The following is a 27,074-nucleotide window of genomic DNA, read 5'->3' on the forward strand; positions in this document are numbered from 1 at the left end:
TTCCACTAATTTAAAAGGTTGATATGGTGTACCTGGGTTTTTAATCAACGGTCACGTCTGGAGATTTCGATAGTTACAGGGTCCTGTCTGTTCTAGTATCTCATAAGGCCAATGCCACTTGGAGATTAGTTTATTCTCAGAGGTTGGTAATAATACAATACCTTTTATTCTACTGAGAAAGATCTTAAAGATGACCTTTCGATTGTATGATTTTGTCTGCCGCTCTTGTGCCTTGGCCATATGGGTGTGAACTAAAGATTTTACCACAGTCATGTGTTCCTTAAGACGGTGGGCGGTTTGGGTGAGTGGAATTGGAGCTTCCTCTCTTTCTTCCCACGTTGCTCTTAACCTGTCCAGGATTTCTCAGGGTTCCCGTCTGTAAAGTAATTCAAACTGGGAGAATCCTGTAGAAGCCCGGGGAGTCTTTCTAACAGCAAATAAAGCTCAAGGAACCATCTGAACCCAATTCCTCAGTCTTTTTCCAGTAGCTTTTGTCATATTGTCTTCAGGGTCATATTAAACCTTTTAACAAGGCCATCTGTTTGGGGATGGTATACTAAATTTCTTAGGTTAGTAATATATAATAGTTGTTTCACTTCTCCCACAAGTTTGCTCATGAACGTAGAGCCCTGATTTGTTAAGATCTCCTTGGGAAATCCTACTCTTGAAAATAAGGGGAGTAGGCGCTTCAGGATCTGCTTGGTGGTATTAGCTCTAAGGGGAAAGGCTTCTGGATAACACACACAATAGTATACCAAAATATACTTGTTCTCTAATTTTGATGTTTCTAGGGCCCCTTCAATATCCAGGCCTATTCTAGAAAATTGAACTTAAATGATTGGGTGTGGTTGTAAGGTTACTGGTCTTTTGGCAGATTGCACAAGACTGCACCAAGTTTTTAATATCTGCATGAATTCCAGGCCAATTGAATTTGTTAAGGATGTGTGCCTGGGTTTTTGTTTGCCCTAAGTGACCACCTGTCAAATGGGAGTGGGCTATTTCCAGGACAATTTGTGTGTGACTTTTCAGGACCACCAACTGTGTTCTAATTAGGCCCTCTGAAGTGGTGTCTCCCCTGTACATCAACCCATGATTTAAAAGGAAAAAGGGTCCTCCTTTCTCATGGCCTTCTCATTCTGGTATGATTTGTAAGAAGGCTTCTGCTTAAAGCGGATCATTTCTTTGAGCAAAGGCTAGGTCGGGAAGAGTTTCAGGTTCTTCTGTAACCCTTGTGGGTTCAGGTTTTTGTTAGGCGTTGGGTGTTTCATCAACTTCCCCGAAGCCTCGGGTACCTTGTTTCCGTTGCTTCTTTCCTGGCCTCTTCCTTTACTCTACGAAACACCTTTGAGCACTCCCTGTACAACTGTATCTCCCTGATGTATCTGAAAGGGATCTTTGCCATTGTTCTGTAGCAACACCTTTATGTCCCCTTTGAAGTCTAGGTCTATAACCCCGGCTAACACATCAATTCCAAATCTCCATGCTAACCCTGATTTGGGAGCCAACCTGATGTATGTATGTGGGGGGGGGGTGGAACCAGGACCAGATCAGTAGTTATTAGTCTTCTTTCTCCTGGGTGAATGATTTCTTCCTGACTGCTACAGATATAAAACCCAATAGAACCTTCTGTGGCTACAGAGGTGTCTGATGCTTTGGGACTTACCTTCTCAAACTTTATGGTTCCCCAACTTGTATTGGTTGAGCTGCATCCTATTCTGACACCATTTGTGATGGCATCATGAAGTAGACGGAGACAATTGAACAGAAGAAGGCTGTAAAAAGGTCTTACTTGCTCTATGCTAAGGTGGGGTTTCTCTACCTGAATAAAAAGAATGATAGTCTGTGTCAGGAAGTCCAAAGCAAATATATGTCTGTGTCTAAAACTTATACTTGCCCTCACATCTAATTGTATACTATGTGTGGGGATATCAGCATCAAATAAGAAGTGTTCAAATAAAAATTTAGAGCTTTGCTCAGCTCCTGGCTGGAAAGAGGGTTTCCCTTCCCTAAGGTTCTAACCATTCATTTTACAACAGCGGGGTTCCCTTCCTCAAGCTTTCAGGCCTGTCAATGTTCCAAAACAACACAATTCCTTAGGATATTCAAAATTCCAAAATAATACAGTTCTTTGGGACACTTCCCAGCTCTTCACATCTTGTTACTTTTTACCAGCTTAGCAAGTTCAATTCTTAATTTCAATTCACTCAAGTTTTCTTTTACTCTATTACCAAGTGGCGTTTCCGGTGATGGGTGTATTTGGTCTTGACACAGTTATAAGGCCACACAGTACACCCATTACAGGTCACGCAACCAACACACCTTAGTATCTGCTTCATAAGTATTTTGCCACCATCTAAGCTTTACATTAAGGCTTGACTTGTTCTCCTTCCAAATGCCATTGAAGCTTTAATGTTGCTTTATTTTTATCACTATTCACTTGTTCAAAAGCTTCCACTTGCAATAAATAACACAGGCTTCCCAGTACACTCTCCTGCTAGGAACCTCAATTTAAAGTTCTTTTGCACCATTTATCGTAAGATTCCCAGTACACTCTTCTGCCAGGAAACGTATTCACAGTTTCATGCCTTCTGCTCAAATCCTCTGATGTCCTTTTGCCAGGTTTCTCTTGCATGTAGGTTCTCTGCTTTCAACCATTCATGTCTTTCAGTAATGCACAATAATATTCGCTTGAATCTTGTCAATGCTCACTTGACTCTTGACAATGCTTGTCTGCCTCTTGAAAAATGTTAATCTCAAACATTTTATTTATTTATTTTAATTGTTCATTTATAACAAACTTAATACCAATGAGTGGTTTCTAAGCGCGGGATTGGGATTCGAAACCTGCACTGCATTGTCTTGCTTCCAAGACAAACGCGCTGCCGCTGATCTATCCTTGACATTTGGGATATGTTTATGTCAGGTAACAATTCACTTATGTTTGCTTTTGTGGCTCTGGTTATTCACATTGCTTTTCATGTCCGTTCATAATTAATTTACTGGTTTTTCACAGTTCATTACTTAGTTGTTGCACTTATTCTGTATTTTCACCAAATTGACTTATTTCAGGAAATTCACATAATTAAAGTTCCTTTCTTCTATCCGCTCGTCAAATTCAATAATTAGCTAATTGAAACCTGTGTCGGTACGCCCACGACTCCCAGTGCTTCTGGGCAGACTCATCGGTGTTGCTTGGTGTGTCCGACTTTGGGTGTGAGACTGCAGCACTTGTGTCTCATGGAAGCGTTCTCTATCCTGCTGGTCCCCCCCCCAGCTTCATGGACAGCTTCTCTCTCACCTTCTGGTTTGTCTGATGCACCTCTCTGCCTCGGTGACCCCGCAAGCTCCTTCTCTGCTGTGGCTCATTTGACGGTGCTTCTCCGGCTCTCACCCGTCCTCTCCAGCTGCTTCTAATGTTCAGAGGTAAGCTCCAGCTTTCCTCTGCAGAGCTTTCTTGCAACGGCCTGCTTTCCACATGGCTTCCTGCAGCTCTGACTCTGCGTCCCTCTCCAGCTTCTCTGGTCTTCTCAGGCTTTAGCTCATACATTACTGCTTGCTCCATCTGGCTGTCATTCTGCTTCCAGCACTGGCCTTTAAATATCCCACCAGTTTTCAGCAACTACACTGTGCAGAGTGAGTTTTCCAGTCTGTTGTCAGCCTCTGTTGCATCGTCCTCGTCCCAGTACCAACTAGGTGTTTGTGTGTGTGCAAATTAATAAGAGCCAATGTATAGCTCTGATGTGTCTCTTCCTCGTCCACCTCACTGATAATCACTGGGAGATACTTTATTTTAGAAATAGGGATGGGACTGGTAATAACCTATGAAGGCCGGGGGGATATTAGGTTCATTAGAAAAGGGAAATGGGGAAGCGGTATCTCACCCAAGGGTGCCCCATCCACACTCCCCAAGTCTCCTCCACCCAGGTGATCCTCCCTCGCATATCCACCCCTAAGGTCAGGATCTGCTAGCGACAGCCTTTCCCTGACCCCCTGGGAGGAAGATATTTTGGGGAAGGAAGGGACGATGCCCTCAGGTTCCTCACACTACCTTAACTACAACCGCTCCACGATTGCAAATACCTTTGACAGCGAGAACTTGTTGAATGTGTAGATCACCTTTGATTTCGGATACTAATTGCCATGTTCTCGACGCATGTAAAGAGTTAAGAGATGTGGATATGCTCAATTTGGCAACGTGTGTGTGTGTGCATAGTCTGGCCCCCATAAGTAGTGATGACTTCCGAAAGTACTCTTTGAAATCAGAAAGTGTCTCACTGCAAATTGCATTATTCAAAGTCTGGCAATCGATTAATGCTAGATTGAATATATCATTTTGAGATTTGAAATTAATTAGTCATGATTTTAATGTGTAAAGTTTTCTTGATTTTGCTCATTTAAAAATGAATGATGTGTGATGAGTTACAGATACAATATGGCTTAAGGGTCTTAGATTTTAAATCAATATATTTTATACTGTATGCTACATGTGAAAAGTTCATTGTGAACTGGACCACATAAATCAAATTAAAAAGATTAAAGCATCATTTTTTTTTTATTTTTTTTTTTTATTTGAACTTTACTCAGTGAACTAAGTTTTGTCAAAAAGAAAGTGTTTTGATCTCCTTCAGAGTGCTGCCATTAGGGCAACACGTATATTTTCCAACCTGTTTGTAAACCGACAGTGGAGCTTTGAGGTTCGGAGTCCAGAGTCCCCCCCCCTGCCTAACACACCGAATCAGGACTCTCAGCGGCCCTTTACTTTCTTCTCGCGTTAAACCGTTACGGGTTAACCTCTGATCTGATTACTGTTTATCAGATTTAATGCGAGTTCGATGAGTTTAGCCAGGGCTTGCGTCCATCTCGTGTTTTCGCCGGAGATCAGTCTCTTCCATAATTCGTCTGGCTCAAAAATCCACAAATTTTCCCCCAATGGGTTGAGGTAGGTAGTTCTGTTTTTCTTTGTGATATCGCAATCCATCACCAGATGTTTCAGCGTCTCAATGGAGGAATCTTTTTTACATAGACGACACCTTTTGTTGGATAAATCTCCTCTGATTGTTAAAATTTCCCTGGTTGGCATCAGGTTTAGTCTTGCTCTCATGATTGACATTCTTAATTTCTTATCTGGAAACTTGATGCAGTATTTTAGGGGTTGTTTCACTTTATTAAATGATGGAGGTAAGTGATTTAAGAGTTTGTAGCTAGTAGCTTTCTCCGTAGTGCAGATCCAGTCCATTTCTACCATTTTCTTTTTGATACGGTCATTTGATCTAGGAGAGTGTGTAGTGCTTCTCTTGCCATGATGGGAAGGGGCCTCTATGTTTTACTGCATTTCTTTTGAGTTCATTGGCATTTGAGCATCATTTGGCCAAGGCGTGTCTCGCTCTTGAAAACAGTCTCATGTGATTTTATTATTTCTAACCATCCTTTTGTGTCCAGTAAGTAGATTTGTTCATCTCTGCAAGGGACTGGTTTCAGTTTAAGTGATCTTTGCTCATACCGACCTAGTACTGGAATATCCATCGGTGGCATATGATCTCCTATGCGCTGCGGCACACAGTTGCTGTACCCTAGTAAGTTTATCCTCATACCTCTTTGCACACTGGGGTATCTAATTTGCATAGCCTGAGCTTAGCTGTTTTCAGACAATGTTTGAGGGTTTGCGGTGTTAGTATTGTATAATTTGGGACTGAGTCCGCCAGCAGTTTGAATTTCTCATTGTTTACCTTGATTTCTCAGTACGGTTTGGTTTTCTTTTTGCCTCGCTGTTGATGAACCATTAATAGCAAAGGCCCATTGTCTTGCATCTGGAGTTTTCACTTTATGTGCATGCTTCAACTGGGCTCGTCATGTTGTGATTTTGTTTTCTGCATAATGTTGTGCTGTGGTCCTTTGTTTTGGAGCATGCTTTCTCTTTGACATGGCAGAAGCGTTCATTCGCCAATTGTGATGACTCTCCGCAACGAAAGCATTTGGATCTGATTTTTTTTAACCATTTGTCGTGACTGATTCTTTTTGTCACGTGTACGTACCTTCTCTACTTTTCGCGCCCATCTGATGTGTTTGCAGCGGTTATCGCTTCATCTGGTGTGGGATTGTACTCTGTCTTTGCATCTCTGCCGTGCCGGATCATCATGTGTCTTACTGTGATATCCGCAGTGGCGCCTAAACCACAGTGAACTGAGAGCTCTCTCAAGCTTGTCACAAAGTCATTCCTGCTATCCAATCGGTTGGGAAATTTGTCTCCGTGATTTTATTTTCTGTGATCCCAAATTTCTTTTTCAAACTTGTTAATGGCATCCACGCAATAATCATCAGCAGGTATCTCACCTGGGAGACTAAAGAAAATTCAATGTGCTTCCACTCAAATGTGGTTAAGCAACATGGCTCTTTCTTTTCAGGTTTACATTCTCTTCCATCTAATGTTGCCCCATAATTCTGGAATACAATAGTTTTAGCCGTAGTTGCCAAGTAATTGCCAGTCTGCCTGCAGGTTGTAGAAATGGCGATGGAGCAGTGGCATTTTGCATGCCATGCCTCATTGTTGAATGTTCCTATTGTTGTGTGTGGGATCCGTATGTACACCTCAACTCATCACCAGCGGTGTCTGGCAATGCAGAGATCAATTAAGTCTTGGTAAGAATAGTTATGTTAGTCATTCAACTAATGTATAGTTTATCTCATGGTAAAACGCCTGTCAGACAATCTATTCATTTTTCATTGGTGACTCCCAATATATCAAAAAGAAAAGATCTCTTGTCTTTTTTTGATCAAAATGTTTAGTTTTAGATCAATGTTCGGTACATTTCTGTTTAGTGGATTGTTCTTCAAACACAAACACTTATATTTTCGAAAAGATTCAAAATAATATTTGTTCCAAATGTTGGTTATTCTTCAAGCAAAATCATTTATATTTTCAAACTTTCCATCATTCAAAATGATCATTCGGCGATTTTGAAAATATAAGTATTTGTGTTTGAAGAACAATCCACTAAACCGAAATGGACACAACATTGATCGAAAAATAAAAATGTTGATCAACAAAAGACAAAAGAGATCTTTTCTTTTTGATATATTGAAGTCACCAATGAAAATGGAATAGATTGTATGTAACTGTTGGGCAGACACAGAAGTAGTAGTTGTAGGCAAGCAACTAGACGATTACAAAACAGAAATATCGCCTACAGATCAAGTTAATGCATGCGTATTGTTATTTTAGTGCTTTATTGTTATGCTGTGTAGGCAGCTCTCCGGAGTGCAATCGCGCCCATCTCTTGCCACTATTATTTGTCACTCTCCATTCTTGTTGAGCCCCTGCAATGTGATGACAACTGTCCACAAGGGGGCAGGCAGGAGAGAGTAATAGAGGCACGATTACCACCATTTTGGAAAACTCAACTGTGCTGCGTTATGCTTCAGAGGCTTTGACCCTGTGCATACGAAGTCAGAACTTTACCTGGCCCTGACAGATTGTGGTGGGGCAAAGTTTATATAATCGGGCCAATCCCACAAAATTGGGAACGGTTGACCTCATGTGAGGGCCCGCGGGGGGCACCGGCTCCCATACCCGCACTGTCGGTGCCACGGGGACGCTGGTGCCATGGAGGCCACTGACACCAAGACTTGTGCGGCAGGAGTCATCGGGCACCGACTGAATCGCAGCACACGTCCGAGCTCAGGACCAGAACATCAGCCACCTTTCCTCGTCCAATGATTTACAGCAGAGTCATCCCGCCAGGCCCCAGCGGAAGAGCTGGGACGAAAGAGCTCCTTGGGGGAACAGAACACGGTTACCAGGCAGCTGGTAGTGGCAGGACTGTCAGAAATCCCATGGGACAGGAAATAGGAAGAAGGAGTATTGGAAAGCAAGGACTCTTTTGGGGAAGGAGTGGGGAGAAACTTTGGAACAGAGATCCACCAATGGGTGGATAAAAGAAGGTTGTTGCTGGGAACAGGTGCGTGAGGTTCTTTCTGCCTCTGTATGTTGCAGAGAACGCTGATCGGTGGGGTGAGGGGTAGGGGGGGGGTGGGGGTGGGCAGAAGGCTACATAAACCTGGGCATATTGAAAGAGCCAGAAACCGACCCTGACCACGTTGCCCCAGCCGCAGGGTAAAAACAATCCTTTCAAAAAAATAATAATAATGGTTATATGGTTTATTGGTTGAAAAACCATTTACCCAATTGCAACAATAAAAGAAAAAAAAACATGATATCAATATATCACTGTGCATAAAACACGATTCCTGAAAACACCAAGCTAAAAACGCTAATTTTATAAAAACATATTTCATGAAGTGCTTACATTGCTTTAAAATAATAAAAAGTAGTAATGCTTTTCGACTGCCTTTCCACCCATCATTATAAAACAATCCTCATGGAAATTGTAATAAAATCTTAGAAGGATACTTTTCATTAACAGATATTACCAAGTGAGTTTTCAAAATCATTTGCCGAACAACTCTTCCTAGAAAAAGAAGAAGAGGGCAGAGGAAGAAAAAGCGACCAGCAGACAATGAAGTCATTGACCTGCACTCTGAAAAGCTGTAAAAATGGCAAGCTCTTGGTTTAAAATAAAAACCTAAGCTGAACACAGAGTAGTGTGTGTTTGTTCTCTGGTAGCCCCAGGGGAAAAAAACACACCACCACATTTCTATCTCAGCCAAAACCACGATACTAACATTCAGTCATGTCAAGCTTGTCAGTTTTGGGGTGCTTGGTAGGTCAAAGTTGAAGGGGAAAAAAAGAACATCATAAAGGTTAAGCAGTACAGGGGTGCCGATATTCCCCGGCCAGCGGCACCCTGGTCTCTTAGCGTCTTGCTTCGGAGTCTGCCTGTCCGTATGCTTGCGCACTGGACATGTGCGAATGTGACTGTGTGTTGTTGTGCTCTTGCACTATACAAAAGTCAGGCCCTTTTCGTTTTCCTACGATTGTTTTAAGAAAGTTCCTAACTAGGAGACATGCCCACATTTTCTTCAAAGCACATAAAATGCCTACCCCATTTATGTGCGAGAATAATGTGAAGGCAGTCAGTGACTGGATTAACGCACCTTTTGCTAAATTGAAATAAAAAAAGATGCATTTATTGATCCAATTATCGATAAACTATTGATTTTCAAATGCCCCCGTGACCTGCATCTGACATGAACTAATGACATTTTTTTCTCCCTTTTTTATGTGTGGCTAGATTTATCCACTTGAGGGCAGCATTTGCCTAGAAACGTGAACCTTCGCTGAAGAGAGCCATGCTGCTGTGCAAGTGATTAGGGATTACAGAAGTAGGTCTGAATTTGAAGATAAAGGGGTCTTATTAAACTCCATTACTTAATGGTTCAACGAAAGGTCAAGCAGATAATTATCTGCAGGCTTTGTGAGCTGAAAGAGTTGCTGATCATTTCAGTGCTCGGCTCCCCAGATTTAGAGAGGTTCTTTAAATAGACGCTCTAGTGCACTGGCCACTGGTCCTGTGGCGCGGCAACCATGGACGCAGAAGTCAAGGAGCGATGGCCATGATTGCATCCAAGCACGAGAATGAGAAGGCTGCTCAATTTGCAATGAATTCAACCCTCTGAGCAGTAATGGTTGGCGGTGCACTGCCTTTCCGGAATTGGCGCATTAGTTATTTATCCATGTCTTACTCGAGCAGAGGCTGAACAGAAGAGCTCTCCCAGCTGCAGTGTGTTTTCCTTGATTGCCAAGCAGTGGCTATAAAGGTGGCACCTGTCTGTCTTCTTCTTGCTGAGAGATTTTATCCATCAGCAGTGATTATTGGCTACCGAGGCTTGCGCCTCATTACTCCATCTTCTCGGGGTGAGTAGGTAGTCGAGGGTTAGGATTCTTCTTGGTCTGTCTGGACTTGTCCCAGTAGAGATGGTTTCAGAGGGTCTTCGCCGTGATTGGCCGCGGGTATCGGTCTTAAAGGGTTGGCACTGGTGGCAGTGAGTCTTCTGATCAGAGAGTTCGGGTTCAGATCCAGTCCTTGGCAGAAGTTCTTACTCAGCTTCGCTAGATGTTCGTCCAACATCTTGATGTCCAGTTCTCCGTGAAGGTCGGCTACCCTTGTGAAGAGTGGAACTCCAGACGATATGCGCAGGGCCTTGTGCTGGACTATCTGAAGACTCTTCTGGTGCAGCTCATGGCAGGTCATCCATGCTGGGGAGACATTGTCAGGGTAGCTCTGATGATCGCCTTCTAGACGTTGATCTTTGTCCAGAGGGGCATGGACTTAGTCTTCAGGAGTGGGTACAGCGCTGCCATCTTTCCTCTTACCTTCTGCTGATTATTTTCAATATGGCTTCTCCATTTCAGTTTGCAGTCCAGGGTCACTCCGAGGTTAACGGCTGCTGCTCTCCCATCTGATGGTCTCCCCATTGAGGCTGATGTGCTGGTGCTCCTTGATCTTTCTGGTGAATAGCGTGGCAGTTGTCATGCTGGTTTTGAGCTGTATTCGCCAATCGCTGTACCACATCGAGATGGTATCCAGTGAAGCTGGCAGGTTCTTCGCCACATCCTTTTTTCGTTGAATGACTGGTAGATGACTGCAAGATCGTCAGTATACAGTGTCAGGTCGGTCTTGTGGAGATCTGTCGGGATGTCATTGGTGAAGATGTTGAACAGGAAGGGTTCGAGGTTCGATCCCTGTGGCACGCCTGCTCGGATGGGATGTGATGAGGACATCTCAGACTGCATGGAAGGTGCGGTCTCCAAGGTAGCTTTCTATCGTCTTCACTAGGTAGTTCGGAAATCCCAGGCCGATCACCTTGTGTTGTGCAGCAGTCCCTTGTGCCAGACTCGGTCAAATGCTTTAGCGACATTCGAAAAGACAATTTCCCTAGACTATTTGATGATGTTGAATCCTTGGCTGATGGTGTCCACCACTCTCAGCAGCTGATGGGTCATTGCATGCTCCTTTTCGGAATCCAAACTGTTCCTTTGCTAGTAGATGTCTTTCGGAGGTAAAGTTGCTGAGGCAGGCGATAGGACCTTCTCAAGGAGCTTCGATAATCCAGAGAGCAGGCTGATTGGGCAGTGGTTTGCCAGCATTTGGGAATACGATGACCCTTTTTTCCTTCCAGGATCTTGTGAAGTGATAAAGCCTCATGCATGCATTGAAGATCTCTGTGAGGTGTTCTATTGATGCCGGTGGGAGGTTCTTGATTGCCAGGTTAATTATTCCGTCGCTCCCTGGTGCCTTGCCGTTCGCCAGCTTTTCTGGAAGTCCTGCTGCCTCAGAGCATGTGCACTCCTTTACATCTTCTGCTCCCATCCCGGTTCGGTCTTCTGTGAGATGCTACTCAACTACTTCCTTCAATCCGTCTGAGAGCCTGCTTGCCTTGTTCAGCGTGAACAAAGCCCCCAGTGTCTCAGCGAGGACCTCGGCCTTGTCCTTGCCACTGCATGCAAGGTGGGCATGTCCCTGGATTGGTGGGCTTGTCCCCTTCTTCCCAGTCAGGCGACGTGCCATTCTTCACACAGCTGTCTGATTTGCTCCTGCAGGAGCCTTGTGAGCGTGTTGTACTTCTGCAGGAGATCAGGCATGCAGAACTTCTGCCACTGGCGTTGTGCCCATTTCTTGTCAACGATTAACTGCTGGATGCCTCTCGGTAGGTCATAGATGGAACATCGGTTTGTCTTCTGCTTCGGAACGCTGCTCTCGACTGCCTGCTTGGACTGCTGTTGTGAAGTCTTCCACAGCCATGTCGATATCTTCCTAGGTGCTCTGGGGGTTTGGTGTGACCTTTGTGTTCAGCTCTTCTGAAGTTGTACCTCTCGGCCTGCTGGTAGGGTTCCATATCATCTCCCACAGGGATTGCTACTGGATTGTGGTCCCAGGTCAGCTCCGCCAGTGTTTCAAGCTCCACAGAATGTTGCAGGTTCTTCAGTAGCACGATGTTCAGCACATCCGGGTTGTGACTTGCTGCACCTGGATAGTGCATGGGCTCAGTCGGACCTGCTACCACACAGTCGTTCTTCCTGGAATATGCCAGCAGTGTCCGTCCCCTCTGGTTGGCAGTCCTGGAGTTCCAGCATCGATGTTTGGCGTTGATGTGTCCTCTGATGGTTATCAGAACAATATAGCATCAGTCAGCAGTCCTACCCTTTTGTATTTGGTGTGATGTTGTGAAGCCATGACCCACATCACATGATAAGGGAGGGTGCCTGGAAGGCACGATGAGTGGGGGGGGGGGGTGGGGAGGGCAGAAAAGGAGGAGTTAGTTAGGGGGCCAAGAAATAATACAGTTGTGTTTGTTCCCAGCCTGCCCTCTCTGTACCTATTATTGAGGTGCTGTGTGGGAAGACCCGGGCAGGAATGGGGACTGTCTGCCCACCCTGCCATAGGAAGATACCAAAGTTCCCCACTGTTTCCACCGCCCCCTCCGTTCCCTCATTCACTTTTCCCAAACATCAGTTCTCTCTCGTCGCGCTACTATCCCTGCTTCCCAAATAATTGAGTGCTGTAGCTGCTATATTGGTCAGAGTTAACACACTGCTGATCCGTATTTGATTATCCAGCCATAGGAGCTATGCTGAGCTGGTGTCCGATTGCACCCCACACAAAGGGAATCCTGGTTCCCACATGAATTTCATATTTCCTGAACCATAATATTTTCATTCTGGTGACAGCTAGTGGGATTAACCCTGGTATGCTTGCAATGACTGACTTTGCGTCCTCTATTTATATTGGAATGTGATACGCTTCCCCTTGCTTCCTAGCAACAGCCAGTGTCGCTTACTTTCTGCTGTGGTACATTTCCAATAGATTTCTTGCAAAGACCAGATTCCCTCAACTATAAACCTTTATGTGGCCAGCTTTGCCTTCAGCTTTTTTGCAAAAGCAAGTCTTTCCATCTCGGCTCATTTTTTTATGTTCTATGCCCTCTGCTTCCCCAAGGTCTTGTACCCTGGGATTCCTTACTCGTATGTCCCTCTACAACTGCTGGACTCTTTTGTCCCTGGCAGTGCATTACTCCTGGTATACACCAAGTAATTCAACCAATATTCTATTCCCCACCCCCTTTCCACCTGTAATCCGCCTAGCCCAACGCCCCTCTTTCTAGTAGTTTTGGCTCCCCCCCACCCAGTTGGCTAGTGATGGAGATATCCGATGTGAGCATTCTTTTTTATTCACATGTGTACAAAACCCCTGGGCCGCAACCCTTTCCATTATCCTCCCATGTCTCGCTTGCTTGCTCAATCTCCACTCTCTTCTTTGTTGTCCTGCGTAGGACTCATTTCCCTAATGCACTACTGCATCCCCCACCTTGAGCTTGTTCCCTTACCTGTACCCATACCCTTTTCTGGGAATATTGCTCTAAATGGAACAATGCAACTTTTGCACTTTTTCCTTCTGCACTCCGCCAGTTCCTGTTCGGCCTAACCTCTCTCACCATTGCATCCATGTCACCACTTCGCAAAGCAGTTCATTGAATGGTGTCATGCTCTTCTCCACCTGTGGCTAGGCCTGTCTGGAGCTATGAACGAGAAATGGCATCCGCTGTCGTGTTGTGCATCGCAGGCACATGTCTTGCCCGTGGTTCTTTAAGGTGTTAAGCCCCGCCCTAAGCAAGTAAGGCATCAACCAGTCATTGTTGGATACTCAGCTGTTTGATCAGATCCATTTTATCCAACCATATTGTTAACCGCCTGTACTATAACTCCACCCCCACATTGGAAAGGCTACCACCACCGGAAACATTTATAAAAACACTTATGTTTTACGCCATCCATTCCTGTGCCATTTTCACCGAAGCCAGATCTCCTTGGAATGTCCGTAAATATGCTCTTGTTTGTTTGGTGCCCAATGGGATTTCCACAACCTGATCCCATTACAGACCATCAAATATTTTAAGACATATTCTTAAGCCCTCCTTCAGTCTTCCTCTCAACCATAAGAAACGTCTGGCTTCCCGCCCCAGTTACTGCCCCTTACGGTCTCTTTGCACATGTCCTTCCTGCCGCTATAATCCTTGAGGGCGTTTTCAACCATCCCAATATTGCTTGAATCCCTTTCAGTGTTGCTGTCTCTTTCTTGAACACTTTCTTGATACTATTTGTGAACTCTGCTACCAGTTCCTGTTGTAGCCTTGCCCAGCCCTCCTTGGCATCTATTTCTGGTGTGTTCCATTTTTTTTATGAGGCCTGAGGTAGTCCCCAATTCCTCTGCTAACTTCTATAGAATTGCTAGAAGAATGAAGGAGTGTATATTTGTATTGCATTTCTTGCAGTTGAGATTCTCACTGTGGTTTGGGAGTGGCAGCTATCTGGGCAAGTATGCCCAGTGAGAAATGGGTTGGACCCAATCGGGAGCTAGAATAATGGTTTAGCTGGAGGAAAGTTGCTAGTGGTATTTGGAGAAATCAGGAATAAGATGATCTTTAAGACGAGGGCATGGTCTCTGCACTACGGCTCAAGCATCTCCCCGGTGGCCCCCTTGAGTCGGGAGAGCTGTGTAGACAAACAAAGACTCCCTCCAGCCATGGATGTGAGAGGCCGGCTCTTGTCCTTATATGCAGGACAGACGGCAACACAGACTGCACCTGCGGAGGGTCGTCCCAACGCTGGTGCGGCGAGAGGACCAGCACTGAAGGTCGGCATGGGCAGCATTGTGCTGGTTTCCGCTCAAGCATACAACCATGAGAAGCTGGAGAAGCGTGTTCGCCCTGCGTTGAATGAACAGTCTCTCCCTCTGCACGGGTCTGCATGGGATCCTGAGTCTGGTCCGAGAGCCTGCAGTAATGGGTGGGTCATTGTGATGAGGGTGGTCAAAGATGGGGAAATGGAGCCAGCCCCTGCTGTCCTTCCTGAAAGCAAACTGCCCACAGTCACCCGCCTAACATCATTTTAACAACTTGTATTCCCATGAAGCACCTAATTAATGTGCGAACATTGCAGCCTCTCGTGAAATGGCCACAAGAACCATACTTTTCTCGTGAAAACGGAAAACAAACAGACAAAACATTATTTCCGTGCATTCCCCAGAGGCTCAAACATAGCATTCGATTCTGTTTCATCCTCGTCTAATCCACCCTGAAAGCAAACGCCCCCTTCTCCCATTCATATCACTTTACATGATTTTCTTTTTTACTTTTTTTGCAGGAAGATCTTTCGAGACTGGCTACCATTGATGAAAAAAATGACGGATTTTCATTTCTGAAAAGACTTACATGGTGCAATGCACCATGGGAGATACATAAAAGATGTTGGTGCTAGGGGCAGCCTGTTCTCTGCCAACATTTTAAGAATGTACTGCCCAACTTGTTTCAAATTTGAAGCAAATCCATCCAGCGATTTAGACTGTGTTCAATGAATGCACATGAATGGGAAAACCAATGCAAAAAGGGACCAAATGCTTTATACGTTTTAAACCATTGGACAAACATTGACCAAGCATTACAATTTTTGAGCCCCAAGCCAGAAACCTTCTTTGGAAAATATCATATAGATTTGTCTCATGAGTGAAAAGTTATGGCCAATAGATTTTTTGCAAAATCAATGGGTCTGCGGTGTGATCTTAATTTAAGGGCAACCCTCGTCCCCCTCTTATGTGTATGCCTTTTAGGATGGACTTGGTATATGGAGGCTGCACTTTTTTTAAAAACTATTCTTTATTAGCATTTGTCAAAACGATTCCCCTCCTTCACCCCCCCCATCTACACCTCCCCCATGGGGACTGCAGAGTCTGGCTGCGGAGTATAGCGTACATGTAGATTGTTGACCGCAAAGGGGTTCTATGTGGTTCATTTGATATTCACTGTATGTCCAGCACCCGTATATTTTGTGGGCACCATTGTTGCACAAAGTCGCTTTTCAAAAAAGAAATACCTTCTCCCCAATTGTTTCCGGAATCTCTCGGAGTCCCCTTGGATCTTGTCGGTAATCCACTCCATTGCCACTGTATCCCACAGTTTGCAGAGTCAACATGTCGCAGTGGGTGGGCTATTTTGCTTCCAGTTGTTAGCGATAACTAGCCAAGCCGCTATTAATAAGGTCACCCTAGCTCTTTTCTGTGGCTTTGAGATTATATGTTGCTCTGGTTCTAGTAGTCCACATAGATTCTCACCCAAAGAGAGAGGTTGACCTTCCGGTACTATTTTCTGCAAATAACCCGTAACTTCTTCCCAGAAATCTTTAATCTTGGAGCACCTGCACCATATATGTCTCCAGTCCCCTATCCCTTTGCCCCCCCTCCAGCAATCCTGAGAGGCCGATTCATAGATTTTATATAGTCTGCTAGCATCATTTTATACCATGCCTCTCGTATCTGTAGGGTCCTGGTCAATTTCAGGATGTTACTCCATAACCCTTCACAGTGGCCCTTTCTTACCGCTTCTCCCAACGTGTCCTCCCAGGCTAATTGGTATGGCCAAATCTTTTGATCTGAGCACTCTTGAAGTAACATATATATATCGGATACTAAATGTTTATCGGCCGTATGAGTGATAGCGTATGTCTCAAATTTAGTCAGCGGCCTAATTGCTGCTTGCGGATCTCCCTCTGTCGTAGCCAATGCCTCAGCTGTAAATATTCATATCTATTTCTCTCCGTTAGCCCTACATGTGTCTTGCAGCCCTCAAATGATGGTATTTCCCCCTCCTACATCATGTCTCTGATCTTCGCACACCCGCTTTCCTTCCATCTGCTAAATGTGCCCATAACCATGCCCAGAGTAAAATTGTTATTTTCAAACATAGGAGTGAATGGGGATGGAATAGTTGACAAGTGTCCCCTTTTGATCCACCTGTCCCATATGTTGCATGTGGTGCGGAGTACCCTACTACGCTTGGCGCTCTGGGCCTATCTTTCCCATTAAGCCACAACAAATGAGCATCCCGCCACAGCCCTATCCATCCGTGCCCATACTTTGTCCCTGCAATCAGAAAACTATTTGCGCACCACTCTCAATTGTGCGGCCTCATAGTACCGATGTAAGTTAAGCAGCCCCACTCCACCTCTCTCAAAAGATCTAAAGCAAGTCTCAGGCGCTTGCCTTGCCTGCTCAGTGTGTTCATTAATTTAAAGAATGCCTTTGAGTGCCCTATAGGAAGTGTTTGAAATGTATATGGTAACCTGGGGAGGGTCACCATCTTCACTGTATTTGTTTGCCCTAGTCAGGAGATCCTCATCGGGGTCCACCTGGCAAAGTCTTCTTGTATCTTTTTAATTAGATCCGGGTAGTTGACTTTATACAGCGCTGAAACTCTACTGGTTAATTTTATCCCTAGATATGTTATGCTTCCCCCCAGCTGAGCGAAACGGGAGCAACTCTGCCGAGCGATATACACCTCCTTAGATAGGCCCACCTGCAACATTTCTGATTTCCCCATGTTTATCTTTAGCCCCGTCAAGCCTTGTTCCCTTAAAATTCCCACCAGGGCTGGGATGGACGAAACCGGTTCCAGCATAGACAGCCATTTTATGCGTTTCCCCTCTGAATGGGATCCCTTGATGTCTTGTTTCTGTCTGAATGTGGCTAGCAGAGGTTCCAGATATATAGCATATAAATGGGGGGATAGGGGACATCCCTACCTGGTCCCTCGCTCAATACCTATAGCGTCCGAAATATATCCATTAACAGCTAACCTAACCTAATCAATGGGTCTCTGTAGTTCGCCTCCAGCATTTGGATGTGCTTTGGTCCAAACCCCATTTGTTCCATCACCTGAAATAAGTATGGCCATTCTACCACGTTGAAGGCTTTTTCAGCATCTAGGGAGATCAGGGTAGCCAGAGTCCGTTTTGTTCAATTTTTACAATAAATGGATTACCCTTCTGGTATTGTCTCAAGTTTGTCTCACTGTGATAAAGCCTGATTGTTCCTGCCCTATGACCCCTGGCAATACTCCCTTTACTCTTTCCGTTAGAATCCCCTTATATATTTTTGCATCCATATTTAATAATGCTAAGAGCCTATACGATCCACAGCTTGTAGGATCCTTATTTGTTTTTTCAAACAAAACTACCTTGGCCTCTGTCATCATACGAGTCACTCCTTCCCCATTCCGAAAAGTATTGTATAGTTTAGTGAGGAAGCCTTTTAGCTCATTACTTCACGTTTTATAAAAGCTCCCTGAATAGCCATCCGGAGCTGGGGCCTTGTTATTTGGGAGGCTTTTTTCATCCGTTCAACCTCTTACTCTGTGATTTCCCTTTCTAAGTTTCCCCTGTCTTCTCCTGTTATCTTGGTCAGCTTCACCCCTTCTAAAAATGCCTTGATCCTGTGGCCGTCCAGTCATTCTGAGGAGTAGAGCTGCTCATAGTATGTAACAAAGGCCTGTACTATCGCATCTGAATATGTGACTATGGTCCCATCTGGTTGCTTTATTCCCCCTACGTTGCTCTGACCCCTCTGTTGTTTCAGTAGCTTTGCAAGCATTTTATCTACCTCATTAGCCCCAATATAGTAGCGCTGTTGAGACTTAAGAGAGCACTCTTAGCCGTGGTGGTCCTAAGCAGCCTCAGTTATCTTTGGGATTCATTCAGAATATTGTAGTTCTCCCTGTTCTTGAGTTCTGCTAGTTGTTTTTGGGCCTTACCCACTGCAGGCCCGCTTATTCCTGCTAGATAGCATTCACTGTTCTTCTTCTCTCTGTCTATTTGTCCCTTTGTTCTGTGCATTCTTCCATACCCCAGGTGTCTCCCATGTATATATTTGTGGATCGACTTGGTATTATTTTTCATCCCCTCTTCGTCTTGCTCGAGGACCTTTCAGTTTGTCTTCTCTCTTTCCCTGTGCAGCAGTCCACTCCCAGGGCCTCTATCTCTGTTGTTGTGCCCCACGTCTTTGATCTTCAGAGGCTGCCCCCCCCATCCTCCATCCCCAGGATTGCCAAGCCTTCAGCACATGTGGTTCTCTGCTGTCTCCCGTCTCAGGGGAATAATAAGCTAAAGGGAAAGGTCCATTTATCGGGATTTGTTTCTCCACCAATGTTCTGGTCACTGGCCCCATTGCTCTTCTTTTCTGAAGTGTGGTAGCTGCCAAGTCTTGGAATAGGCTCACCTGCGAGCTGTTGATCGAGATCGTGGTTTGGCTCCTAGCTGCCCTGAGAATTTTCTCTTTCTCTTCATAGGAGGGCAGTTCCGCCAGTACATCCCTTGGCCTGTTTCCTTCACCACTCCTCTTGGGGCCCACTCTATGTATCCAATCTATCCTGTTCTCCTCTGTGGCGATGTCCATCAGCAGGGCTGCAAAGCATTGCTGTGCTGTTGTTTTCAGGTCTCCGTCCACATTAGCCTCCACCAGGCCCTTAATTCTTATTTTGGACCATCTAGAACGGTTCTCTAGATCTTCAGCCTGAATTACTGGGTTTTGTGTGGCAGCAGCGATTTGCTCCAGTAGCTCCGATTTCCGATGTACCTCCTTGTCGACTTCAGATAAGCCGTTTTCTGCTAAGTCCACCCTATTTCCCAGGGAGTTGATTTCTTCTCTGACTCCAGATTCACCATTTGTTCCTGGAAAAATGCTGTCATCCTCTCCTCTCCTCTCCTCCATGCCTTTTAAACACACTTGCAGATCTTCTTTCCTTACGGCCATTTCATCGGTTGTCCGGGGGGGCCTCATCAGCTTTATGTTGTTTCCCCGATTCTCCTGAGGCAGGCTCTGCTGGGGACCGCTGCCAGCACCTTTCTAACTGGGCCCTCTTTGCACTTCCCTTAATGGGCTGCAACACTGGGGTTTCTCTTTTGTTCTGGGCATCTGAGTGTGCTCCAGAAGTTTAGTGGCACTCCTTAGGCTTGCTTGATTACTTGCGTCCTCATGCAATCCTATTACTTTGTCTGGCTTCTCTGTCGTTATTTTGGTCCCCTGCAGTGGTTTGTTCTCCCCATTCAATGGGCCTCATTCCGAGATTGGAGGCAGCCATGGTGCTATTAGCACCATGGCTGCCTCCAATACTGGTACCGACTCCGACCTGTTTCAACGGGGACTTACCGGTGTAGTCCGACCTTTGCGGGACCAGTAAGTCCCCATTGAAAAAGGCAATCCCCATTCCTATTTCAGCCCCCGTAGGGCTCAATGGGAATTGGGAGGGAGCTAATAATGGTACTGCAATTTGCGGTACCGTTATTTGCTCCCTGGTCCCTTTGCGGCTCCCGCTGAGGGCACCTGGTAAAACCAGGCGCCCATAGCGGGACCCGCTAAGGGACCTCGTAGTACGGCGCAAAGGGATTACCGGCACCGATGTCCTTAACGGTGCCCGGTATCCCTTTGCGCCCTACTCGGAATGAGGCCCAAATGTCCCTCAGCAGCTGCAGCTCTATCACCACCACCACCTTTTCGGCATTCAAATCAGGGTGACCCCTCTCCCCTTCACTGCTAAGGGCCCCGGCTTCACCCCTGGGCCCCCTGTCGTCTTTGTATCTATTGTGGGTTGGCAGTGGCCAAAGGAGGGGCCCGAGCGCTTTTAAGTTTAACTTTCCTTTGCTTAGCCACCCCAGTGGAGCCGGGGCACATAATGTTTATCCCTCACCATATGAGTGGGCCTCTCGCCTACTTGTTGCTGGTGTGTTCAATGATGGAGATCCTTTACCGGATCTATCTATCACTCCACTCCGATATTACTCTTATGCAGGCATTGGTAGCCACTTTCCTTCACTCTGGATGGGTGCGTCTGCCCGGGGCCCTCCACCCGCTCATCTGCTTCTCCGTGCTGTGCCAGTATATGTATGACAGCCACCTCTCCCACGGTCCTACTGAAACTGGACCACCTTTATGGTGCTGGTCTCCGCTGCTGCCTTCGCTCTCTCCCACCACGCCTCCTGCAGCCTTAATTTTGCCAGATACCCTCTACGCCCGCACCAGCGTCTTCAGCATGGGATTCCTGGGCAAGTGGATTCTGTCTCCTCCCATTCGACAGACTGCTTCCGTCTCTCTCGGTGTCCCCCACTCGCCTCTCCTGTTGTCAGGCATACCGACCGGCAGCTTCTCTCTGATCTGCTTTGCCAGCTGCGGCCCATCTGCCTCAATATCACTGCGCCCTTTCTCACAGGGGATTGCAAATATCATTTCCCTGTTAAACTGCTCTCTGCAAGCTTTAATCCTCCTTTCGTGGGCCTGGTCGGGAGCCCGTGGGAGTGGGTTATCACTCTCCAGTGCCCATCTTGGAATCCGAGGCAGCACTTTTAGCCTATAACATATATCCCTTATCTTAGCCAGTCATATGATGGCATTATATGAGCATTTAAGGCTGTACGTTGCCTATGATGGTATTATCTGGACGTGGGAGGTTCCATATGTTGACACCCTTGCGACCCTTTTCCACATTCAAAATAAGGCCCTTAATGGTTTGGAAAGGACACCCCATCTTTGATTTTTTGCCGGCGACACACTGTTCCCTCTGCCATTTAGTCATTTTTGCCCTTGAAAATGGACATCTGTCATTAGTGACTAAGTACAATGACATAATTTGTAAGTGTTTGATAATAATTTGTCTGTCTATAGAGCGGTTTTGCTCTCTTGTAGACCTATTGTTCCTCAGCCTGTCTGAAGAGTGTTTCTAATTGACCAATTGCATCTTCGCTTTGCACTGTTATTGGTGCACTTCATCTTGCATTTTTGATTGGTGGATGTAGATGCAACACTGTGTGTGCTCCCCAACCTATATGTCCTTGTCTTGTGCGGCAGACATGTTTTGGTAAAGAATGGTTTTAACGGAAAGGAAGTGGTCATTTTAGGGTCTGTGCATCTGCCAGAACCCATCTTTGACACCACACTACATAGGTACCTTAAGAATTTAACTCAGCCTTACACCAACAATGCACAGCAAATAGCAGACACAGTGCCCTGCACAATTGTTTTGCTATGTATTGAAACATGGTAAAATGCTATCGGTCTGCCACCTCCATTCCATCACTGTTATACACACTCCTACGTCCTGTCCCCTTTCGTCCATACTTGTGGGACATTCCGTCCTTCGGGACAGGACCAGAACACTTTTAATAGCATAACAATTTTTACTTTTTTGTCCTTCTTTTATTTTTATGCAGAGCCACCACACGTGACTGCAGTCCTGCCTTCCTGAGCTCTGCCCCGCGCTTTGCCCTTCATTCCTTTTCTCTATGTGGTCGGGGTTGGACGCACTAGCATCTCAAGGAATATTTTTCTTTTTGTTCCCTTTTCCGTCATTTTCAAGCTCTGGTTCCTTGGTCATCTTCCTTCTGTCTATGCTGGAGCATCTGGGTTTGTGTCCTTTTCATCTGACAAACGTTGTTTTGTGAGGGCGGATCCCCACTCTCTTTGCCTGGAGTGCTTAGGCTCGGAACACTGGTGGGACTCATGCTTCTGCTGCGACTCCCTCTCCATTCCGGCACTCCAGCATCGGCTTGGCAGGTGGGAGGAGGTGTTCCAGTGGATTCCTCCACGACATTTCAGCAGTTATTTGAAAAAAAAAGGAAGCGACCAGTAAGTTTGTTCCTTTTTAGGGCACCCTGTCCAGGGGACTCCTGCCCGGGGTCTTCAGGGTCCGGGAGGGGCTCAAGTAGCTCTGTAACCAGGGATCCCCCTGTGGTGTCCCGAAAGGGACCTAATCGGCACTCCGGAGTTCCCTCAAAGGTCACCTGCAAAGGGGCTACCTGGACCGCATCTTCATCCGAGGTTCCGCTTTTGGGGGCTAAAGTTAGGCCGAGTACCTCTGGAGCCGTTTTCACCAGGGTCAGTCCCAAGGTTTCCACATCTGGAACGAAGTTTACCATGTCTCGACTTGAGGTTCCTGTTAAGGTGACTAAACATACCATTGTTACACCCAAGTTTCCCTATCTTGTGGCTATATCTAAGGCCAGCAAGATTGAGGGACCCCCTTCGAGGGCTCTGGCTTCACGGGGTGACTCTAAGCCTTCCCACAATCAGGCCTATGGTCTAACCGATCCTGCTGAGGGGTACTCATCCCATTACAGACCATCAAATATTTTAAAACATATTCTTAAGCCCTCCTTCAGTCTTCCTCTCAACCATAAGAAACGTCTGGCTTCCCGCCCCAGTTACTGCCCCTTACGGTCTCTTTGCACATGTCCTTCCTGCCGCTATAATCCTTGAGGGCGTTTTCAACCATCCCAATATTGCTTGAATCCCTTTCAGTGTTGCTGTCTCTTTCTTAAACACTTTCTTGATACTATTTGTGAACTCTGCTACCGGTTCCTGTTGTAGCCTTGCCCAGCTCTCCTTGGCATCTATTTCTGGTGTGTTCCATTTTTTTTATGAGGCCTGAGGTAGTCCCCAAATTCCTCTGCTAACTTCTATAGAATTGCTAGAAGAATGAAGGAGTGTATATTTGTATTGCATTTCTTGCAGTTGAGATTCTCACTGTGGTTTGGGAGTGGGAGCTATCTGGGCAAGTATGCCCAGTGAGAAATGGGTTGGTCCCAATCAGGAGCTAGAATAATGGTTTAGCTGGAGGAAAGTTGCTAGTGGCATTTGGAGAAATCAGGAATAAGATGATCTTTAAGACGAGGGCATGGTCTCTGCACTACGGCTCAAGCATTTCCCTGGTGGCCCCCTTGAGTCGGGAGAGCTGTGTAGACAAACAAAGACTCCCTCCAGCCATGGATGTGAGAGGCCGGCTCTTGTCCTTATATGCAGGACAGACGGCAACACAGACTGCACCTGCGGAGGGTCGTCCCAACGCTGGTGCGGCGAGAGGACCAGCACTGAAGGTCGGCGTGGGCAGCATTGTGCTGGTTCCGCTCAAGCATACAACCATGAGAAGCTGGAGAAGCGTGTTCGCCCTGCGTTGAATGAACAGTCTCTCCCTCTGCACGGGTCTGCATGGGATCCTGAGTCTGGGCCGAGAGCCTGCAGTAATGGGTGGGTCATTGTGATGAGGGTGGTCAAAGATGGGGAAATGGAGCCAGCCCCTGCTGTCAATGTGCACATTTCCTACATTTGTGTCTAATCAGATCCTTCCTGAAAGCAAACTGCCCACAGTCACCCGCCTAACATCATTTTAACAACTTGTATTCCCATGAAGCACCTAATTAATGTGCAAACATTGCAGCCTCTCGTGAAATGGCCACAAGAACCGTACTTTTCTCGTGAAAACGGAAAACAAACAGACAAAACATTATTCCCGTGCATTCCCCAGAGGCTCAAACATAGCATTCGATTGTGTTTCATCCTCCTCTAATCCACCCTGAAAGCAAACACCCCCTTCTCCCATTCATATCACTGTACATGATTTTCTTTTTTACTTTTTTTGCAGGAAGATCTTTCGAGACTGGCTACCATTGATGAAAAAAATGACGGATTTTCATTTCTGAAAAGACTTACATGGTGCAATGCACCATGGGAGATACATAAAAGATGTTGGTGCTAGGGGCAGCCTGTTCTCTGCCAACATTTTAAGAATGTACTGCCCAACTTGTTTCAAATTTGAAGCAAATCCATCCAGCGATTTAGACTGTGTTCAATGAATGCACATGAATGGGAAAACCAATGCAAAAAGGGACCAAATGCTTTATACGTTTTAAACCATTGGACAAACATTGACCAAGCATTACAATTTTTGAGCCCCAAGCCAGAAACCTTCTTTGGAAAATATCATATAGATTTGTCTCATGAGTGAAAGTTATGGCCAATAGATTTTTTGCAAAATCAATGGGTCTGCGGTGTGATCTTAACTTAAGGGCAACCCTCGTCCCCCTCTTATGTGTATGTCTTTTAGGATGGACTTGGTATATGGAGGCTGCACTTTTTTTTAAAACTATTCTTTATTAGCATTTGTCAAAACGATTCCCCTCCTTCACCCCCCCCCCCATCTACACCTAAAAGTCTGGCTGCGGAGTATAGCGTACATGTAGATTGTTGACTGCAAAGGGGTTCTATGTGGTTCATTTGATATTCACTGTATGTCCAGCACCCGTATATTTTGTGGGCACCACTGTTGCACAAAGTCGCTTTTCAAAAAGAAATACCTTCTCCCCAATTGTTTCCGGAATCTCTCAGAGTCCCCTTGGATCTTGTCGGTAATCCACTCCATTGCCACTGTATCCCACAGTTTGCAGAGTCAACATGTCGCCGTGGGTGGGCTATTTTGCTTCCAGTTGTTAGCGATAACTAGCCAAGCCACTATTAATAAGGTCACCCTAGCTCTTTTCTGTGGCTTTGAGATTATATGTTGCTCTGGTTCTAGTAGTCCACATAGATTCTCACCCAAAGAGAGAGGTTGACCTTCCGGTACTATTTTCTGCAAATAACCCGTAACTTCTTCCCAGAAATCTTTAATCTTGGAGTGCCTGCACCATATATGTCTCCAGTCCCCTATCCCTTTGCACCCCCTCCAGCAATCCTGAGAGGCCGATTCATAGATTTTATATAGTCTGCTAGCATCATTTTATACCATGCCTCTCGTATCTGTAGGGACCTGGTCAATTTCAGGATGTTCCTCCATAACCTTTCACAGTAGCCCTTTCTTACCGCTTCTCCCAACGTGTCCTCCCAGGCTAATTGGTATGGCCAAATCTTTTGATCTGAGCACTCTTGAAGTAACATATATATATCGGATACTAAATGTTTATCGGCCTTATGAGTGATAGCGTATGTCTCAAATTTAGTCAGCGGCCTAATTGCTGCTTGCGGATCTCCCTCTGTCGTAGCCAATGCCTCAGCTGTAAATATTCATATCTATTTCTCTCCGTTAGCCCTACATGTGTCTTGCAGCCCTCAAATGATGGTATTTCCCCCTCCCACATCATGTCTCTGATCTTCGCACACCCGCTTTCCTTCCATCTGCTAAATGTGCCCATAACCATGCCCAGAGTAAAATTGTTATTTTCAAACATAGGAGTGAATGGGGATGGATTAGTTGACAAGTGTCCCCTTTTGATCCACCTGTCCCATATGTTGCATGTGGTGCGGAGTGCCCTACTACGCTTGGCGCTCGGGGCCTATCTTTCCCATTAAGCCACAACAAATGAGCATCCCGCCACAGCCCTATCCATCCGTGCCCATACTTTGTCCCTGCAATCAGAAAACTATTTGCGCACCACTCTCAATTGTGCGGCCTCATAGTACCGATGTAAGTTAAGCAGCCCCACACCACCTCTCTCAAAAGATCTAAAGCAAGTCTCAGGCGCTTGCCTTGCCTGCTCAGTGTGTTCATTAATTTAAAGAATGCCTTCGAGTGCCCTATAGGAAGTGTTTGAAATGTATATGGTAACCTGGGGAGGGTCACCATCTTCACTGTATTTGTTTGCCCTAGTCAGGAGATCCTCATCGGGGTCCACCTGGCAAAGTCTTCTTGTATCTTTTTAATTAGATCCGGGTAATTGACTTTATACAGCGCTGAAACTCTACTGGTTAATTTTATCCCTAGATATGTTATGCTTCCCCCCAGCTGAGCGAAACGGGAGCAACTCTGCCGAGCGATATACACCTCCTTAGATAGGCCCACCTGCAACATTTCTGATTTCCCCATGTTTATCTTTAGCCCCGTCAAGCCTTGTTCCCTTAAAATTCCCACCAGGGCTGGGATGGACGAAACCGGTTCCAGCATAGACAGCCATTTTATGCGTTTCCCCTCTGAATGGGATCCCTTGATGTCTTGTTTCTGTCTGAATGTGGCTAGCAGAGGTTCCAGATATATAGCATATAAATGGGGGGATAGGGGACATCCCTACCTGGTCCCTCGCTCAATACCTATAGCGTCCGAAATATATCCATTAACAGCTAACCTAACCTAATCAATGGGTCTCTGTAGTTCGCCTCCAGCATTTGGATGTGCTTTGGTCCAAACCCCATTTGTTCCATCACCTGAAATAAGTATGGCCATTCTACCACGTTGAAGGCTTTTTCAGCATCTAGGGAGATCAGGGTAGCCAGAGTCCGTTTTGTTCAATTTTTCCAATAAATGGATTACCCTTCTGGTATTGTCTCAAGTTTGTCTCACTGTGATAAAGCCTGATTGTTCCTGCCCTATGACCCCTGGCAATACTCCCTTTACTCTTTCCGTTAGAATCCCCTTATATATTTTTGCATCCATATTTAATAATGCTAAGAGCCTATACGATCCACAGCTTGTAGGATCCTTATTTGTTTTTTCAAACAAAACTACCTTGGCCTCTGTCATCATACGAGTCACTCCTTCCC

At 45.7% G+C, this 27,074-nt stretch overlaps 1 protein-coding gene across 1 annotated transcript in view; it reads left to right on the top strand.

Annotated features, from left to right (window-relative positions):
* The window catches only part of MYRFL (myelin regulatory factor like), a 942,772-nt gene that overhangs the window by 172,689 nt on the left and 743,009 nt on the right, over nt 1-27,074 (top strand). Inside the window, exon 5 of the mRNA XM_069629965.1 lies at nt 20,579-20,601. Coding sequence (XP_069486066.1) covers nt 20,579-20,601 — 23 coding nt within the window. The remainder of the gene's footprint in view (nt 1-20,578; nt 20,602-27,074) is intronic.

Source organism: Ambystoma mexicanum, chromosome 12 (assembly GCF_040938575.1).
Source record: "Ambystoma mexicanum isolate Mex_15411 chromosome 12, UKY_AmexF1_1, whole genome shotgun sequence".
NCBI classification, from domain to species: Eukaryota; Metazoa; Chordata; class Amphibia; order Caudata; family Ambystomatidae; genus Ambystoma; species Ambystoma mexicanum.